This window comes from Ciconia boyciana, chromosome 9 (assembly GCF_034638445.1).
Source record: "Ciconia boyciana chromosome 9, ASM3463844v1, whole genome shotgun sequence".
NCBI classification, from domain to species: Eukaryota; Metazoa; Chordata; class Aves; order Ciconiiformes; family Ciconiidae; genus Ciconia; species Ciconia boyciana.
In genome coordinates, this window is record NC_132942.1 from 25061040 (window position 1) to 25080118 (window position 19079).

General features: G+C 55.8%; 3 protein-coding genes across 5 annotated transcripts in view; 1 reads left to right on the forward strand and 2 right to left on the reverse strand.

Moving 5' to 3' along the window:
- The window catches only part of CFDP1 (craniofacial development protein 1), a 68659-nt gene extending 64517 nt beyond the window's left edge, over positions 1–4142 (reverse strand). Inside the window, exons 1-4 of the mRNA XM_072872829.1 lie at positions 3868–4142; positions 3695–3800; positions 2850–3081; positions 904–1004 (exon numbers count right to left, since the gene is read on the reverse strand). Of these exons, the coding sequence (XP_072728930.1) occupies positions 904–1004; positions 2850–3081; positions 3695–3800; positions 3868–3922 (494 nt within the window). The 5' untranslated portion in view covers positions 3923–4142. The remainder of the gene's footprint in view (positions 1–903; positions 1005–2849; positions 3082–3694; positions 3801–3867) is intronic.
- A 206-nt stretch (positions 4143–4348) lies between these two features.
- Positions 4349–8739, forward strand: TMEM170A (transmembrane protein 170A). 2 transcript variants are annotated; one of them, XM_072872953.1, is made up of 3 exons: positions 4349–4502; positions 4620–4795; positions 5410–8739. In XM_072872953.1, exons 1-3 carry the CDS (start codon positions 4382–4384, stop codon positions 5452–5454), a joined length of 342 nt encoding a protein of 113 aa, XP_072729054.1. In that variant the 5' UTR covers positions 4349–4381; the 3' UTR covers positions 5455–8739. The 2 variants fall into 2 exon arrangements, with proteins under 2 accessions (XP_072729054.1, XP_072729053.1); XM_072872952.1 differs by having other exon boundaries at positions 4620–4790.
- A 748-nt stretch (positions 8740–9487) lies between these two features.
- Positions 9488–18380, reverse strand: SLC12A3 (solute carrier family 12 member 3). 2 transcript variants are annotated; one of them, XM_072872382.1, is made up of 27 exons: positions 18081–18380; positions 17663–17809; positions 17334–17409; positions 17051–17146; positions 16728–16867; positions 16405–16515; positions 16102–16213; positions 15719–15849; positions 15375–15459; positions 14830–14984; positions 14389–14496; positions 14015–14138; positions 13821–13922; positions 13566–13721; positions 13389–13488; positions 12850–12961; positions 12144–12284; positions 11859–11965; positions 11609–11691; positions 11358–11423; positions 11229–11234; positions 11066–11167; positions 10751–10862; positions 10358–10444; positions 10134–10269; positions 9964–10031; positions 9488–9629 (listed from the first exon to the last, which is right to left on the reverse strand). In XM_072872382.1, the coding sequence occupies exons 1-27, from the start codon at positions 18378–18380 to the stop codon at positions 9488–9490; spliced, it is 3105 nt and encodes a 1034-aa protein (XP_072728483.1). The 2 variants fall into 2 exon arrangements, with proteins under 2 accessions (XP_072728483.1, XP_072728484.1); XM_072872383.1 differs by lacking the exons at positions 11229–11234; positions 11358–11423 and having other exon boundaries at positions 17663–17746; positions 18021–18380.
- Between the last annotated feature and the right edge of the window lie 699 nt (positions 18381–19079).

Sequence of the window (19079 nt, forward strand, 5' to 3'; positions counted from 1 at the left end):
AACAGCTCAGGCAGCAGTGCTGACATGAAAAGCAAGAGCAGCGGAAGCCCCTGCTCTCTGCTTCCTCCTCCAGATTTAGGTAGTGTGGGTGTTACTGCTGGGAACTGCTGCCCTCTGCTGTCACACAAAATAGAGGCAAAATTCTCATCTGACAAAATCAGGTTTACAACTACATATAAAAAAAATACACCACGGTAATAACCACAACGTCACAGTGCATTCAGATTTCAAGTGGGTTCACCCAGGCCCCTCAGTTCTCGTCTTACACGTTTATAGAATGCTTGCCCCTCTTTGCTGCACATCCTGAGAGGCATCTTGCAAGCCAAACTTAGCGTGAAGGATGATTTTACCTAGCCCATCACCTTTGTTGCAGCTGTTTCCGAGGTAAAAGCACTCAGCTATTAGTCCGTTCAGCAAAACACCTCTTACTGTCTGCAGATCTTTGTAGTGGATTGTGCACACCACCAGGGAAAGTGACAGCAAATATCCTGCCCCCAGCACAGGGCTTGGACTAGACTGAAGGAATAAAATGCATTACTGCCACCCCTGTGGGGCCATAAACGGTTCTTCTCCTTGTCTCAACCTTCACAGTGGCAGTGCCACCAGGAAGCTTTGCCAACCATTTTAAACACTGTCCAGATGGGGAAGCCTAAGTGAATTTACAGGCGTATTTTGAAGTTGAGCAAAGACTGAGGTCTGCATATAAGGATACTCTGCAGCCCTCAGGCAGAAAAATCTTGGCCTCGTTTTCCTTGAGGTCTGTATGTGCTCATGATAAAAAAAAAGTGTAAAGGAAAAAGGAGAAGATACACCGTGCTTCACAGCACATCTCCAGCCTGCCAGCAGAAGAGCAGCACCCAGTTTGCTCTGAGCCCGCAGCAGACATCACATCTGCCAGCTTACCTGACTTCCTCACCAGCGAAATCGAACACTTTGGTGATTGTCACTTTTCCTGAATCTTTTGGCTTCTCCTGAAGCTTGTTCCCGCCATTCTCTTCTTCAGCCTGTGAAACATACAAAAGAGAAAGCAAAACAATGTATTTGTGGAGCCAAGCCAAATTATCACTCCAAGGGGCTGAGGACCCAAACACAGACCTCAGGTAGCACTGCAATTTAGGCTGGCTGGTCAAAGCAAATCACCCACCGACAAGAAAAAGGAAACAAACGTCCCTGGCCACCACAAGAAAATTCCCCGCTTTTGTTCCAGGCTGCCATTGGAGCTCAAGGATCCAAACAGACCCAAAATGAGAAGTGAAATTGTAATTAAATGTAGAAAGGAGCAAGAATACACTGCTGTGGTTCAGAAAGCAAGCAAAAGCCTGAAGACTCAGTTCTCCCAAACTAAGCACTACCAGGCAGTAAAGGTGCCAGGGTGGATTACACAGAAATAGGTTTATTTTTACTCGAGAATATAGAGGAACAAAACCCACCAGCAGGAAAGCAAGGCTGATCTTCATAGAGAACCCTGAAGATGTTAAGCTACTTGTCAATAACGTCTCTTTAATTTGAGGGGGAAATATCTTTATTAAGCTATTTGTCAACAACGCCTCTTAATTTACTCAGTCACAACCACAGCTTTTAACAGCATACATAAAAAACTCAGACCCTATAAATAATCAAAACAAAACCCAAAATTCTTGCTCTAAATCAAACACACACTGCAGAGATCTTCGAGCAGACATCTTAAGTCCAATTTAAGAAGTTCACAAAGAGAACAGAGGAACTGCATCTCTCCATAAGTTATTCCAGGCTATGGAAGAACTTTCAAAGACCACTCATGTTTTAGCAATCTAACCATAAGGGTAGAATTGCTCAGAAGAGAACTTCTCCTCTCTCCTTCTCTCTAATTCTACCTGTAACCATCTCAGCTGTTCAGCCGGTAACAACTGAGGTGCAGAGAAGCAGGAGGCTTCAGATTAAAGGACTCTTCTACTAAAGGTTGCAAGCAAAGATTACACAACTACGCTGCTTCCAACAGTTGTAGAAAGAAACTTCAGAGAGTGAAGAGAACTGTACTAACCAGACATCACTGATTCAAGAGTCCAGACTTTTGTTACAAAATATTTCTTTGGCTGACCACTCAAAAAAAAAAAAAAAAGACAATCCTAGCAACAGAGGGTCAATTTTGGTACCTTCTTCCCTTCTACCACCTTCAGTGTGAAAGGTTTTGCAAGGCAAATACATGCATTTGGTTTTATTAAGAACCAAATCCTTTTAAATAGCTGATTACACACAGAATTCTCTCTACAGAAAACCTCTGCAGACAGAGAGCGAGAGCATGTTAATGGGGCTTATAAAGAAAACTACAGAAAGCTAGATTCATTCTTGTTACAAATATCCATCCCAACGTGCAGCATCTTCCAGACCCCCTTACTGTACGAGGATGAAGGGCAAGGCACAGAGATATCAGCAAAGGTCTCTTCTGCTTCCCCATTCACACACATAGAGTTTCCTTTTTTTTTTGAGCATCAGGAAAGGCACAAGCCTCAGGGGAGAGCTGTGCCCACAAGCACAACGCGGACTGAAGCTCATTGTAGCGCTCCTGTGTCACAAAGCAAATCCAGGACCAGAAACAGAGGCCAACAGGGCTCCGTGGGACACTCCAAGATGCTGACAAGCAGCTCCAAAAGCAGCACTGCCAGATCACAGACCTCCCCAGTTGGAAGGAAACCAGCAGCTTAGAGTTTGCCCCACGGTGGGGATCCAAGCTTACAAAGCAGATGGAGCAGGGGTGAACCCAGCCTCTTCCCGGCTCTGACTGACATTAGGTACCAGCTAGAACCAACACTGTGCTTTAAAGCTTCAGGCCCTTCCCACACTCTCTGGGTGAAGGCCCAGGCCCCCATTACCTTCTTAGCTTGCGTCACTTGTGTGGTAGCCCCCGCTTTGGGTTTCTGTCCCACATCGCTAAGGAAACTGGCCCAAAGAGCATCCTCTTTCTTTTTTTCTTCTTCCTCTCTGTTTCTTTCCACCTGCTCTACATTATCCACTTCCTCCTCCTCTTCCTCCTCTTCATTCTGCTGAGCCTTTTCTTCCTCTTTCTCATCTATCTCAAGCAGGAGGCCTCCTTTCTTCCTTTTCCTGGAAGCAGATGCAAAAAAGAAATATACTGAGGTGCTGCAACACTATTCCAGAGCTGAACTATAAGCATGGGTGAAGCAACACAGTATTTCATTTTCTCACTAAGACATTCTACCTGGGAGGTTCCCCCTAATCTTGGGGGTGAAGCTACTTAATTAAAAGATGATGCTGTTCAGAAAACACCGTGAGAGTGAAGCAGGCAGTCCCCTGAAGTGGGCTGGCACGTGTGTGCCTGTATCTGTAAGTATATAATGGACTCTGGGATATTGCAGGAACCATGAGGGGAGAACTTGGGCAAGATAGGAACTAATTTTAAATAAACTATATATATGTGACACCGAAAAGTGTTTTGTACTTAAAAAGACTTATTAAAAGGAATATAAGTAGCTCCTGGGGCGGGTTTCCAGGCACGGTGTCTTTCAAGGCTGAGGATATCTCTGCCTCTGAGGTTAAACCGGAACGAAGAAAAGCATTTCTCAGCCCCACAGCGCTGCGCCCGGCGGAACGAGCACCGGCGGAGGCGGCTCCCAGCCGGGCCGGGCAGAGCTAACGCGGATTCTCCCACCCGGGAACCCGCGTCGGTGCGGAAGCGGGGGCGGCTCCGCGGCCGTACCTGCTGGTGGGGCGGCGGGGACTCCTCCTGCCGCGGGGCGGCCGCGGGCTGTCCGCCGCCTCCTCCCGCACCAGCTCGCTCACGTCGTCCTCGCTGTACTCCGCACCTGCGAGCACAGCCGGTAAGCACCGGGACCGCCGCCGCCACCCCCCCCCCCGCCCGCCACCGCTCACCCGAGGGCACATAGTCCTCGTCCTCGGCCGAAGAGTACTCCTCCGAGCCCGACATGGTGCCGGCCCCGCCGCCGCTTCGCCTTACACCCGCCTCTGCCGCTGCCTCCGCCTCACGCGCGCCCGCCGCCGCCCAGAGCGTCGCCGCCTGTCCCGGGGCGCCCCCTAGCGGGGTGGGAGATGGCTGTGCCTCTGAGGCGGCGCCGAGCACGGGGAGCAGCGACGAGAGCAGCCAGCGGACTAGAGCGCCTCTCCAGCACCCGCCAATGGCGCCGCTCCAGCGCCGTGGGCGACTTCCGTTGCGAGGGGGCTCCCGGCATTCTTTGCGGCCGACAGCCGTTCCCATGGCAGCGCGGGAGCGGAGACGGAGCCCGGCTGCTCGGACGCTCCCTCGGCGAGCGGCGGTTGGCGAAGAGCACTGCCTGTCACTGTACGACGCTTCCCATTGGCTGGAACGGGCGGAAGGGGGCGGGCGGAAGAGGAGCCGGCGGATGGCGGCGGCGGGGCCGGAGAGGGGATGGAGGGCGGAGAGCCGGGCGGTGGCGGGGGGCTCCTGCAGCAGATCCTCAGCCTCCGCCTGGTGCCCCGCGTGGGCAACGGCACCACCACCTACTCCAGCCCGCTCTCCACCTTCCCAGGTACCCTCCCCGCTGCGGGGCCTGCTCGGAGCGGGGCCCACCCTCCGCTTCCGCCTCCCTTGGCCTCGCTGGGGGCCTGCGGGCCCCGAGCCTGCCTCACGGCCCTTCTCTCCACAGAGATGTGGTATGGCGTCTTCCTGTGGGCCCTCGTCTCCTCCCTCTCCTTCCACGTCCCGGCAGCTTTGCTAGCGCTCTTCACGCTCAGGCATCACAAGTACGGCAGGTTCATGTCCGTGAGCCTCCTGCTGATGGGCATCGTGGGACCCATTACTGCCGGCATCCTGACAAGTACGGTAGATGCTCCAAAATACCGACTGTAGTGATCAGAGGTTGCCTTCAGGAGTGCGTCGAACCGCGGCATTCCCCGGGGTAGAGAGGACATGAATGTTTTGGCTGTGTTCCCCTTGCCCCATGTTTGAAAGTGTTGGGCCGTCCCACCTATCGAGCCCTTTGTCGAGTACCAAACATGCCTGTCTGGTGCAGAGCCAGGTAGGCTTTCAGGTTTCTGAGCACTGGGAGAAAAAACGCTTACAGGTTTGGTGTCTGTACCCAAAACTGGGTAATATTTGCAGCTTGTGGGCTGTGGTATAGAGGACCTTGTGACGAGAGTATGTCCAAAACCACCCCAACCTCTGCACCTTCTGGAGGCCTCACCAGAGTTTCCCACCAGTGTACCCATTGACACCAGCACGCATTGGTTACTGGCTGAGGTCTGTCATGGTAAACCCAGTCCGGTGTTTCTGCCAGCCAGTGCGCAGGGGTTCAGGGCCCTCTCCTGGAGACCCCACTGTTCTCTGCCCCAGTCTCAGATTCTCTGAGGTGTCCCCCTTTGGCCCTGTGGTGCAACAGTGTATATCTTACGGTGGCTGTCACACATTCATGTTTCAGCTTTTTCTCCTCTCCACAGGTGCTGCCATTGCTGGAGTTTACAGAGCTGCGGGGAAAAAAATGATTCCCTTTGAAGCCCTCATTTTAGGAGTGGGCCAGACCTTCTGCGTGGTGGTGGTTTCATTTCTACGCATTTTAGCCACTCTCTAGCTCTTCTTCAGACGCTAGAGATCCCAAATCAAAGGAAGAGCAAAGGATCTGCTGCCTGCGCTGTCTCTGAAACAAATCACGAGGGAGTGCAACTCCAGGCATGCCTCGGCGTGTGCTTCTCCACTGGTTAAAGGATAGGTGAAGGCCTGCTCCTGCCTCCAGCTGGCTTGAAATTAAGCTTAAAATTGTGATTTTTGTTACTTTTTGGTAACATTAAGTGCCAAGTGAAACTTTATTTCTCTGGAGGATAGGAAAAGGGCTTCCGGAGGAGGAGGCCCACGTACCCTTACCAGTGTTGAATTGTAGCAACAGGATGTAACTAAGATGTGACATGGGCTGTTCTGGGGTAGAAACAGTACTACAGAGTTATGTGATGTCTTCAGAGCTCACTTAATGCTTCGACCTCTTGCTGCTTTGTTTGCAGTGAACCTGAAGCTCTTTTAATGTGAATTTTTTAAAAGAGAAATTTAATTTGTTTTCTTCCTGGCCCCAATTTTCTAATACCAGGTCTTGGTTGTAATGAATTTGGGAGCAGCAGAAGGAAAAATCATTTTAGATGGATGAAAGTACAAATTTGTGGCCAAGAGCTGTGACTATGAATGCTGTGTCAGGGGAAATAACCAGCATAAAAAAGATCGCTGTTTTTGTGAATTTTATTACGGTGAAGCTCTTCAGGCACTGTGTACCTTCTGCCTGAGAGGCAAAGCACAGCTGAACGGGCACTATGCCCCCGCTGCCCACGCTAGAAATCCCAGGGCATGTATGAGCATGCACTGTTGCTTCTCAGGCTCTGAAGGAGACTCATATTTTTAAACTTCTCCATTCTTTTAATTGCTGAACATGTTTACCTTGGTGTGGTGGAATTGGGTGTCTTCACTGATATGTAAACATCGCTGACCGGCTTATGTAAAATTCAGCATGCTGCTGCTTTGGTGACTGCGCTGGTGAGAACGGCACGGCCGGCACTGGGTTGTCGTGACTTGGGGCTTCCTGGGTGTGGAGGCAGGGAGCACGCTGTGTTTTCGGCATCCAGCCTGCAGTGTGCCGGTGGGTGAGATGCCTGCAAGGGTCCCAGGAAGAGCCTGGGTGATTCCCGTGTCCATCAGGGACAAGCTGCGTGAACATAGCCCCGAACCAACCCTTACTGGCAGGCAGTATGGTCTCCTCTAATGAATTGTTTTAGTTTGTTTTAAGTGACTTTTAACTAACTCTTAGGTCCGCCCTCTTGCCCAGAGGCATGCTATGTGGCTAGGGCTCTCGGGTAGCTAGCTGGGCGCTTTCTGGGGGCTTGGTTTTTTGGGGCCGTTGGGGAAGCTGAGGTTGAACCCCAAGAGTGTGGCTGAGTGGTGTAGCCAGCCCCGTGGCTTTGCTGTGGTCCTTGTTTGTTTATGACCACCTGACAGTCATGTGGGCTGCCGAGGGGAGGCGTCGTCTGTGTCCAGCCTCCCAGGACACGTCCCATCTGTGTTTTAGGTTTCCAAACCAGCTCGCCTTTTGTACCTGCAACATTTCGTAAGGCCAGTTATCTTCTGTGAACCCATGTCCTCTGTGCTGAAACAACCCTCAACAGAGCCATGTGTTTATCATGAAAAAGAATTTCTTTCTATGTACTAACTTTTCTGGAGTGGTCTGTTGACAGCTGATGGAGAGGGGTGTTCTTCAGGAGCTACTTGCTGAGATTACTCTAAATTTTAGCCCATGTTAATTCAGGGAATAAAGCTGTGCATTTTAGGAAAGACTTTAATGTGAATCCTTCTCCTTAGGTGGGTGAGGTCCAAGAAGTATAATGTATACTAAACCCTGGATCTTCAGAGCGCCCCATGTGCTGTGCTGCTTGTAGAGAGCCTGTCTTCCTACCACCACATCCCCTGGGGGAAGGTTGGGCCTCTCCTTCCCTCTTTGCTTCTGCCCCCAGTGAAAAAGCAGGAATAATGATTTCTCTAGATGTCTTTCCCCCTTCCCACCTCTTATTTCAAATGGCTGCATACACAGCGTGTGTCTGGAGTGCCTGGTTTAATTCATGTGAATTATCCTGCATTTTCCTGAATGGATTAAAAGTCCCTCGTGAGACTTAGACTGGGTGGGTCTGGCCTTACCTTTCAGGTGACACTAGAAACCAGTGTCCTGGGCACCCGCTGTGCTCCCCTTTCCCCCTGCCCCGGTGCCTGGCATCCCTCAGTAGCAAGAACTAAGCTGATTGCAACTGGGAAAGCACTTTATCAATGTGCTACGGCACAACGATGGTTCCTCTGCAGTAATGAGGCTGAGGCACGCAGGGGATGAATCAGGGCTGTTAAGAGCTCAGAACGAATGAAAAAAGAATCGCTCAATAAAATCACTTGGTGCTGGGCAAACTGAAAACCTCCTGTTTTCTACCCATTGTGATCTCCCAAAGTCTGTTTTGGGGCGTGCTCTGCTCCACTTGAAGAGTTGGCAGCTCGGCCACTATTTGGAAGTTGAGTGGTTGGAGCCGGTGGTGCCTCTCTGTGCCCAGGCACCGTGAAATTTTCAGGGAATTCTTGCATAAAAGGTGAACAATCAGCTGCTGACTTGTCTTGACAGGTATTGGCACTGGGGGAGAGTCCTTTGTGTCACCCCGGTACTCACAGAGCACCCTCCCCTCCCCTGGCTGCCTTCCTGACCTCCCTCTCTGGTAAAACCAGATCCACATGGGAAGGAGGAGCAGCTCTGAGTTGATGCACCGGATCGGTCACTACCAGTAGTTTCCTCCCTCTCATCACATCAGTTTGGTCTTCCCTTTGTGTTCTGCATCCTGAGTGAGGCGAGTGGAGGAATTCCTTCAGTTTTCAGCAGGTGTCGGTAGGCTTCGCTCAGTCAAACTTGCCAAAAGCTGCGAAGAGCTTGCAAAAATGTCAACGCTGAAGTGTCCCGGGCTGGGCAGTGCTGTGAACCCCTGGCCAGGGAGCCCAGCCAGGAGTGTTGGTCAAGGAAACACCTTGCAGAGAAGCTGCCTGCCCTGGACAAACATCGCTACTCAAGCTGAGACTCGTGGCCCTGCTTTCTGTGTGCGAACATCCTCTGTGCTGGGCTGATTTAGATACCGCCCGACTTCCTATCTCGCTAACAACTGCGGCTGTCATGAACAAATCTTTGTATGATAGAAAACTCTGTAAATTTTATTTTTCTACTGATACTTCTAATCCTGGTGGTGATTATCAGTAAAGTCTGTAAAGATCGAGGTGAACGGAGTTGTGTGTTTCTCCTGCAGGGTGACAAGGGGGCCTGGGTTGTGCTTTTGGAAATGAACCTTGCTTCTGTCTTGCACGGGACAGGTTTCTCCCACCCGGGGCCATCTGCACCAGGAAATGTCCCGGTTCTGGTGGTCAATTTTGTCTCTGTTAGGAGCTGGATGTGTGCCTGCGGCCAGGCATCACAGCCCGAGGTGACATCTCGCTGCTGCTCGGCTGTTGGGGATGGGCTCAGCCTGTTTCGAGGCCGGGAGTCCCCGTCCCTGAGCGGACACGCAAGGCTGCTGCAGCGCCTGGGCTTGGTGCTGACCTGCTCCCATCCCCCTGGGGTGGTTCTCACCCTGAGACGGTGGCTTTGCCAGGGCTGTGGGTCTGTCCCTGTGCACTGTTCAGGCTCTCCTGAGGGAGTGGCCGTGGGGTCCCACTGTCCCCTTGCTGCTCTCGGGATGGGGCACGGTTCCACCTGGGACCCTGTGCCTCACCTGCACAGCTCCAGCCAAACTCAGGGCTGCAGCACCCCCTGCACTATGCGTGCATTGCTTTATAGCTATATACAACCTGCATAGATTGAGATCGGCAAAATGAGTTTCTAAGAGGGTGGCAGCTGCATGCAGTGGGCATTTCCCAAGAGCTGGTGACCACACGCCTTCGCTGCTCCCCCAGACCCCACGAGTGTACTCTGAGATCAAAACTGGCCTGAAAAATTCACAACCCGAGTCAGCAGGGATCCAGGAGGCTTTATTGGCAGTAAAAGGTCAGCACGTTCTCTTGGTTTCCTCGGGTGAGGATGACGGGGGGTCTCAGGTCCTGCGAGAGGGTCTCGAGCCAGGCCATGTAGAGGGAGCTGGGGCAGCGACCCTTCCTGCCGATGGGCAGCGTGCTGCGGTGGCAGCGAGGGGCCGGGTGAGGCACAGCCAGCGCAGCCCCCTCCAGCTGCCCTGCCGAGCCAAGCTCTGTCCTTAGCCCATCTCCCAGTCCCGTGCTAATTTGCAGGTTATTTCCCTAAAAAGGGGCAACGGCCCGTCCTCCCCCCTGATGGGACCTGGGCCGGACCCCTTGGTGCCCTCCAAGGGCCTTTCCCCGCAGTGCTGCACTACCCCACCGCGGTGCTGGGCTGTCTGTCCAGGATCTCCCCATGCAGGGCAGGGGGGAACATACAGAGGGACCATTTCCATGGGGCAAGAAATGGGCGCGAGGGAGTTGCTGGCACCTACATGGCTATGAGGGCTGCATCCCGCGAGTAATCCAGCAAAATCTCGTTCAGCCTCACTTGTCGGAGCGACTGTGGAGCAAAGAGGGTTGACAAATGCAAAATAATTGTTTCCAAAAATACTGAATTTTGTCTCAAAAGCAGGAGACCCTTTGCGGGAGCCCCTGGCACTACCTTGGCTCTGTTTTTATCGACCTCCTCATCAGAAATCTTCCAGGGACAGCCCTGCCTCATCTCGTTCACTGTGGCCTCGTCTTTGAAGCCATCGTTCAGTCTGAAGGGAGCGATCAGGTCATCAAACCTCTTGATGCTGCAAGACAAGCAGATGGTGCCAGGAAAGGGGGTCCAGGTGGGTTTGGGGGTGCTGGGGAGGGGGAGAAGAGGAGGGGGACAGTTACTGCTCTGGCCGGGGTTTCTGGTTGATGTCGGGGAGGATGTGGACCTCATGGAAGCCAAGGCGGAACTTGCTCAGCAGAGAGACAATCCTGCCAGAGGGAAAAGGACACATTTTCCAAAAATGAGCAGAGCATGGTGGCTCCAGCAGGCACCCGTCCCAGCAGAAACCCCTGCTGCTGTCCTCGGTTTGCACTTAGGTTTTCCCCACCCCACCATCCCATTGATTTTTGGAGGAGCAAGGCAAAGCAGCCAGGTCGGAGCCCACAGATCCCGTTACAGCAAAGCCTGGGGGGGGTTGGGGGGTGAAGCGGCTCCTGCCACCTGCCTGTGCAGACAGTGGTGGTGGCCACGTGGCTAAGAGGGGCTGCAGGGTGCGAGCGGCCGCCAGCACTTACGCCTTCCTCTCCTCGTCCATCCTGTTGATCTGCCCACCTACGAACACCCGGATTTTGCACTTTCCCCACCGCTTCTTGCGCCCCAGGAGGTAGGGGATGAGTAGCGTGAGACCTGCCCGCAAAACACCCCATGGGAGATGCAGCTGCAGTGACCCCATGGGCTCACCAGCGCTTTCTTGACGCCAAATGCTAGGGATGCCCTGGCACCATTCAGTGAGGACCGAGCCCTCCTGAGCACCGCGATGGAGGTGCTGGGTTTGCATTAACTGGACAGCCAGCCAGCAAAGAGCTGCAGCAGCCAACGGTGAAGGTTACCTCCGTCATCGAAGAGCCAGTAAATGTCGATGGTCTTCTTGCCCTGCTTGCTCTGGAAGACAGTGCTCGCCTGCTGCTCGCCAGCCAACGTGGCGGGGTCCGCTGCTGGGGCAAGAGGGTCCTGGCGTCGGCAAGGGGCACCACCCGCTGCGGGAAAAGGCACCGCTTCCTCCTGGCCCCAGCCCTGCTCCCCTTCACAGCTCAAAACCTGTGCCCCTGCCTGCAAACCTAGATCCTCAAAAATAATCCTTGGAGCTGGGGTTGCTCTAGGTGGCCCCAAGCCAGGACAAACCTGGGGTTGCTCTGCCACTGGTGCCATTCTCCTCGGGGTGCTCTGCTGTCTCGAATGTGGGGTTAACTGGGGAGGGAAGAGAAGAGCACAGGCAGCAGGGCAGCACCCCAGTGTCCCCATCCCCTTCGGTCCCAGCCCAGGAGTGATGTCCCACCAGGACTGTGACCTTTGCCTGGAGACACGGTGCCATCTGGCACGTCCTACAGCTCCGGCACATCTACAAGCATCCCCAGCTACCCAAAACTGCTTACCATGAGCCTGGATCACGTGGGAAACGTTCAGCCCTTCCTTCATTCTCAGTAAGCACACGCCATATTTGAAATCGAAGGCGTCACTGGAAGGAGGGAGGAGAAGGCAGTTAATGGTGGCCGGCTCATGTCGGGCAGCACTGCCAGCCCGTCCGAACCCTGCACACATGGCTGCAGCATCCCCACACCCAAACACGGGGCCACCGCTGGGTGCCAGCGTCCCCAGGGGGAGGAGGAGCCAGCATGACCATACTGCAGGATGCCCACGTAGTCCTCCAGGCTCTGTGGGGACACAGTCCGCCAGTTCCTCTTGTAGCCCAGCGCCAGGATGTTGGGTCTCATCTTCCCAAGGCCGGCAGCCTATGGACAGATGTTCCCATGAGACCCCTCTGCAGGGACAGACGGACGCAGGTGGTGTCAGCCCACAGGGGAGTGATGCAAAGGGGGGTACCTGGAGATCAGGGAGGGCAGTCAGAGCCCCCCTCACAATCATGGAAGAGGAGGGACCCTGACAGTCAATGGCTGAGGGTGGCTCTACCTGGATGAGCATTTGGACGCCACTTCTCAGATCCTCAGCCACCACATCCGTGTAGAAAGCCTTGATCTTCCTCTTCATAAGCCACTTGGTGTGGCCATCTGCCATCAGCCGGGACTCCGGCATCTTCTGCTTCCGCGGTCCCTTGGGGGGGAGCAGGGGCAGGGGCTCAGGCACAGGCAGCCCCTTCCAGCTGGTGGTCTTGCCACCAAGGACCTCCAGCTCCTCTCTTCCCTCATTGGCAAGACTTGGATTTAACCAGTGCCCACATGGAAGGTTGCAATCACAGCAAGAAAACCAGTGAATTTTGGGAGTCAACAGCCAATGCACACAGTGCCAGCAGTCCCATGGCTGCAGATGAGCTGGCATTTGCTGTACTACGTCCCAATTGCTCTTGAGGCTTCAGGGCTGCAGGACCACCCCTGTCCTCTGAGCAACCGCCTCGTCCTTCCGCATCTTTTCTTCGGCAATTAATTGGCAAGGGGAAGCCATTAGCTCACAGGGACCTCCTGGTGCTTCATCAATATTGCATAACAAGCTGGAGAGGCTTCCAGATGAAACATTTCATCATCCAGCGGCACATAAATGGGCACATTTCAATCCCCACCCCGTGAGCCCACCAGGATGCATCTGCATTTCCCAGCCCCCTGCCCATGGGTGGCCGGAGCCCCCAGGACAAGGAACCAACCGGCTCTTGCAGGTGACTCACGATCAGCACATTGCCGCAGAGCATCAGGCTGAGGTTCTTGGTGAACGTCCCCACAAAGTCCACCAGGGCCGGGCGGAAATTGGGAGGGCCAGTCAGCACCAGGCACTGCGGTCTGCAGGCAGGGAGGGAAAAGGGTGCCAAGGCTGGTACTTTGGAGGCACCGAGCCCCTCCAGAATGAGCCGTGTCTCTTCTCCCATGCCTGGCCAGTGGCAACTATAGGGAGCATCTTTAGCATGAGACGAAATCATGTGGCTGACAGTCCAGCCTCACTCTTTGGTCTTTTTATATCAGACAAGACCAGTGCATCTGCATCTGCGTCTGCCTGGTATGGGGAAGGCAAGGTTTGCCCTGCTTTCCACCACTGCCCACACGGCAAAGACGTGGGATTTTGGAGAAAGACACATTTTGCCGAAGCTCACAGTTACTGAGGATGGTGGTGAGGATTTGGCTATGGACATGAGCCTGGGTTTGCCAGTGGCGGCAGCTGGCTCTGCATCCCCCTCCCTCCATGCCCAGCACTGCGCCAAGCCACCCTTGCCTGTAGTTCTTGATGTGCTCGTCCACTTCGCTCAGCCCCACTGAGTAGTTGAGGGCCATGTTGTATGAGCTGGCTTGCATGGAGGAGCCCCAGTTGACATCTACATGAGGAAGATGGATTAGCAACAGGGCCAGACACCTCCTGGGGCATCGCCGGTGCCAGGTTACTGCCACACACCCGGCTTTTTGTAGAGGACGTATCCCAGGAGGAAGATGACGATGCCAAAGGCAATGAGGGCCGCCCACCAGGTCAGCAGGAACATGATCACCACTGAGACGGTGGCCCCAAAGAGCGCGGCCCACTTGCTGTAATACCGAAAGGAGGGTCGCCAGCCTGCACGCAAACACACATAGCGGCTGCTGCCGGGACGGGGAGCCAGACGGGGAGCCGCCTGCTGCATGGCATAGCACGGCATAGCATGGCACGGCCCACCTGGGGAGTTGGTGATGGAGGCGTGGAAGCAGCTGAAGTTGATGAGAGCGTAGGAGCAGAGGAAGAAGTTGGAGATGATGGGGGCGATGGCATTGAGCTCAGCTGCAAGGAGGAGGAGAGTGAGCTGTTGGTGGGGACCAAGCCACCCGGCTGGCGGTGGGCACGAGGAGGATGCTGGGGCAGCAAGCTCCTACCTATGAGGATGAAGCCAACGGCGATGACATAGGTGAGCATGTAGCCACGGATGGGCTCGCTGTTCCTCCCGTAGCCCTTCCCGAAGAAGCCTATGAGAGGGTAGAGCTGGTCCCTGCAGAGACACTGCAGGGAGAGACGCGTTGGGGATGGTGGGCTTTGCCGGGGACGTGGAATGGCAGTGCTGTGGTGGCTCTTGCACCCGTAAGAGCAAGGGCCGAACTGGCCTCGCGCTTTCGCCGATGGCAGCATCCTCCTCGCTCCGGGGCTGCTCATGGCCACAAAGCCCCGCAGCGCTGAGCGCGTGCCCAGGATCATCACCTGCTACCGGGCTCGGGGACAGGAGCTGGGGGACGCAGACACACCACCCGCTCACCTGGAAGACTTTGGGGGCTGAGACAAGGCAGGCCAGTGCCGAGGAGAGGGTAGCACCAAAGATCCCTGCTGTGATGAGGGGGCCGAATCCAGACACCATGCTCATGCTCTGCCCGAAAACCAGGCAGTCAGGAACCCCAGCACCCCCAGCGCATCAACCTCCACCCTGGCCCTAAGCGATTTCCGGCCCCTGGGCCCCATCCTGCTGCCCTCAGTGCTTTTCCATCAACATTATCCAGGCGGTGAAGTCCTGCCCCGTCCAAAAGCCTGATGAAGACATGCTCCCCGGTGCATCCCCGTTACATGGGTGCTTTAACAGCACGGGTGCCTCCCAGGATGCTGGGGGGATGCTGGGCATGGGGCTGCCCCGGGAAACCCATCCCTTGCAGCACAAACCCAGCCAGGAGCAGGGACCAGGGAGAGCGATGGCCCCAGGCAGCACCTGGTAGTAGTTGCTGAGCCCATAGCGGCAGCTCTGCTGCTGGGCACAGGCGGTGAAGTTCCAGCCGAAGCCACAGGCCAGTCCCTCGCAGCCCGGCGAGCCCACTGCCACGCTGTCATTCAGGCTGCCCGAGGCATCCCGGACCACGCAGGCGCCTGGGGGGGCACACAGCGCCCGCTCAGCGCCCGCTCACCTCCTGCACGCGTGCCATCCCAGCAGCCCTCTGACAGGGCTGGAACGGGGCTGGCATCTCTCCGCAGTTTCACGCAACCCAGCCCTACGTCCCCATTGCCTGCGACATCCCCCAAGTCCCTGCCATAGGGCTGCCCCACTGCATGATGGCTATGAGCAATGCCATGAGCTGCGTTGCCCGCCCAGGAGGCCTTTGCCCCCCATGGGAGCAGGAATGAGGTCTGGCACTTGTGGCGCTCGCCCCGGGGTGTTGGTGCTGGCATCCACGGCTTGCTCCTGGCTCCCACCACCTGCATCCTCCCAGGCCACCCATTTTGGCAGGGGGGGGCCCCACCCGGCGACGTGCTGCTTACCAATTGTAGCGGAAAGCACCAGGTAAGACATGGTGGTCCAGAAGATGGCCATCAAGGTGCCCTTGGGGATGGCCATGGCGGGATCCTGCCCAAGGAAGTCAGAGAGATGTAAGACAGCTTTCCTGCAGCACTGCTAAAATAGCATTTTAATTGTGGCTACTATACAAGAGGAATTTTAATTCATTGCAACACAAAGCCGCAGAGCATCTCCTGGCTGAGCCTTCCCCAAAGTTTCCAGAAGAAATAAAATAAGGTCTAAAGGTTGGACCAAAACCAAAGCCCTGGGGAAAACAGAGCTTAAGCCCTGCGAAACACCGGCTCTGGCAGCAACAGTCAAAACCCACCTTCAGGTCACCTGAAATGTTGGCCCCAGCCAGAATGCCAGTTGCCGATGGGAAGAAAATGGAAAACAAGCCGAAGAAGGAGCCCTCAGGTCCACGCCAGCTGGGCACAAAGTTCTGGGCAAAGATGTCGGCTAGGAAGGAAGCAGAGGAGAAGCATTGGGGCCTCCCAGCTGCCTTTTTCCTAGCTGAAGCATCTCAGCGCTGGATGGAGGCACACTGCTGATAGTAGGTAACCCGTGGGAGGAAGACAACGTGCTTTTAATGACATCTCTCAGCTAGGAGCATCTTCCTATAGCAACTTCTCCCCCAACAGCAGCAAAGAGCTGGTCTCCAGCGATGTGCTTGGACCTGTTGAGCATAACCCCAATCCGTGATGGACCCACCTCGGTAGCTGAAGAAGCCCTTCGCTTGCTTCTCGGCGGTGGCTGGGATCACTGTCCCCACCAGATAATTTATGAAGGAAACCAAGATGACCAGGAAAAACAGTATCTGTGCCTGCCAGACCAGAAAGAGCCAGCTGAGGGGTTGGGGTTTGGGCACCGAGATGGTGAAAAACTCATTAGGAGAAACCCTTGCCTGTTTTTGGGGAGCTACAGGCATCCTCTGCTCCTTGGATGCCTGGTGGGCTGCGGGGATGGCTCTCATCAGCCCAAGGGAACAAGGTGAGCAGAAGAAGCAAGTGTTACCTTGGCCTCCCACTCCATGCCGGCCAGGGAGATGCCCAGCAGCACTGTCACAGTGATGACCCCGATGATGCGGATGTCATTGGTGGGGTCCACGATGAGGGAGTTGTGCTCCTGGGGAGGGGAAACCGTCCACAACGTGGAAATAACCCTTTACCTTACCAAACCGCCAGGATCGCCACAAGTTTTAGCAGCCAGTGGTGGATTATCAGTGGCCCAATGTTAACACAAATGTTGGTAATTAACGCAGCTTGTGCAGGGAGGAGGTGGGGGTGGAGGACATGGAGGGGACAGGACCCAGAGGACACACAGAGCCGCTCTCTTACTTGCAGCAGGTCCCGGACAGTTTCGGCAAAGCCCACCGTGTGCATGGCCACGGCCACCGCATTCGCGAAGGCAAAGATCAGCCCGATGGAGCCGCCCAGCTCCGGCCCGAGGCTCCGCGAGATGAGGAAGTACGTGCCCCCTGAGGCGGCAGGAGCACCCCGTGGCGTTAGCTGTCTCCCCCTCCTCTCTCCCACACGTTTTCGGGGGGCCCCCCTGCACCTCGCAGCCCGTGCTGGGAGTTCACATCCCCAGGGCAGCTGCAGGGTGGAGGAGACCCCCTGGGGTGGCCGGAGGCTGTGCCAGCGGGGGGACGACACGCTACCTGACTTCACTTTGCCGTTGGTGGATATGGCGGAGATAGACAAGCCGGTGATAGTGGTCACCGTCACGGACATCAGGATGATGAGCCATGTGAGGGCTGCGGGGAGAGGGCACCGCTTCGTTCCCGCATCCCCCCCATCCCCATAGAGCATCCCTAGCCCCATAGACCCCCCTGCATCACCCTATGCTCAATGCTGCTGGCATTTCCGCCCCCCCACCCAGGTGTTTTGAGACACAGTGAGCCCGGGGCCATCATCCCGCCTGCAATGCACCATGGCACCCACCGATTCCCGCCTGGGCAGTGATCCAGGGCAAGCGCAAGTAGAGGATGACTCCCCAGATGTTCAGCATGCAGCGAATCTGGGGGGGCAGAAAGGGGACCCGTCGTCAGCACGTGGGCAGCTGGGAATGGCTGGGGCCACGCCTGCTCTCCTGCTCCTCTGAGCGAAAACTAACCCGCCACAGAGGGCAGGGGAATTGCTCAGAGTGCAGACAGTTGTGAAAAATACATATATTAGGAAAAATGTGATGATGAGGGGCAAATACATCATGCCCCTGCTTGGGCGGGGTGGGAAGGCAGAACAATGCTCCCTGTGGGACAAGTTGCACTCACCATCACGCCCTTCACCCATCCGAAGCGGACGGGCTCTGGTGTGGGGGCTCTGCCCAGCTCCCCCGCCACCTCCTCCAGCCCAGCCTCCGGCAGGCCATTGCTCCGCTGCAGGTCGGATACCGGCGTGCGGAGGCAGCCCGGGTCAGGCTGTGGGGACGAGGGGAAGGCAGGTGAGGGCAGGCGGGGCTGAAGGCAGCCAGCCGTCCCCGAGGGGTGCAGGTGGGGGGACAGCTCTGGCTGAGCACACAGCTGGATTGTCCCTCTGGCTTCTCCCTGGGACCATCTTGGGGATGCGCACATTGGCATGGCATCAAGAAGCAGGAAACACCATGCCACGGACCCATTGCAGGGACGAGACATCAGCAGCGTGGCCAGGGGATGCCGGAGATGCTGGCAGCATGGCCGAGCCCCACCTTACCTTGAGGATGGAGTGCAGGTCTGCCAGCGAGGGCCTCCCCTTCCTGGCATCACCCACCCCCTTGCTGTTGGCATAGTGCTCGTAGGCAGGCACGACATCCACCGTGTTGTAGCCGAAGGTCCTGGTGCAGAGGGTGCTGCCGGAGAGGTGGGTGGGGTGGGCACTGTCGCAGCCGGCCCCCTCGGCAGCAGCGTAGGGACCCCAGCCACCCTCCTCTGTGCCCAGGAGGGTGCTGATGGTGAAGCGGCCGCTGCAGTGGGACAGGGCAGCGGGCAGCTCCAGGACTGGCAGCTCGGCCATTGCCCCTGCCCAGGTCCCTGCTGGTGGTGCCTGCCGGGCAAGGGATGGGGCAGAGAGGGGCTCACCAGCTTTATACCCGACAAAACCAGGGCAAGGCAACTGGTACCCACCCACCGCTGTTGCTAATGGGGGAAAAGAATTGGCTGAAACCACCCCGAGCTGGTCAGGGGGAAAAAAATAGCTGGAAGGGATATCAAAACCGCTGTAATCAGTATCGCTGACTCCTAGTGTTCGATGGGGGTGGTGATAACAGATTTGAGATTAAGTCCCAAGGACAGATCAGCAGAGAAATGCAGCGCTGAGTTTGCCTCCGGCCCCAACCTGGGAACATTCAGTTCCCACCGGGATTTATTGTGGAAAATGGCAGCAGACTTCCACATATGCTCGCTCTTCCCTGGGATACTGCCCCAGACCCAGCAGATCCCATAAACCATCTGGCCAGCCTCTGAGTTGCTGCCTGTGGTGCTGAGCTGTGCTGGATGCAGGAAGGGAAACGGCCCCTTTTTCTCACAGTGAAACCAGGGTAAAGGGGGGAGTGCAACACTGAGGGGTGGGAGGGATGCTCCTGCCTGGGATTTGCTGCTGAGGGGCTGGGAAGGGGGATGGAGAGGCCAGGGGACACGGAATGGTGGCAGCTGCAGTCCCTCTGATTGCCCAGGGCTGGGGGCTAGCAACTCTTTGGTGCTGGGCAGCAGCGAT

Bases quoted from the DNA above. Each gene is read 5' to 3' on its own strand.
- TMEM170A (XM_072872952.1), top strand. From the start codon at position 4,382: ATGGAGGGCGGAGAGCCGGGCGGTGGCGGGGGGCTCCTGCAGCAGATC. The intron at 4,503-4,619 runs GTACCCTCCCCG...TTCTCTCCACAG, and splicing joins CCCGCTCTCCACCTTCCCAG to AGATGTGGTATGGCGTCTTC. The intron at 4,791-5,409 runs GTACGGTAGATG...TCCTCTCCACAG, and splicing joins TACTGCCGGCATCCTGACAA to GTGCTGCCATTGCTGGAGTT.
- SLC12A3 (XM_072872382.1), bottom strand. From the start codon at position 18,380: ATGGCCGAGCTGCCAGTCCTGGAGCTGCCCGCTGCCCTGTCCCACTGC. The intron at 17,147-17,333 runs GTGGGTGCCATG...CTCTCCCCGCAG, and splicing joins CACTGCCCAGGCGGGAATCG to CCCTCACATGGCTCATCATC. The intron at 16,868-17,050 runs GTAGCGTGTCGT...CTGCCGCCTCAG, and splicing joins CAACGGCAAAGTGAAGTCAG to GGGGCACGTACTTCCTCATC.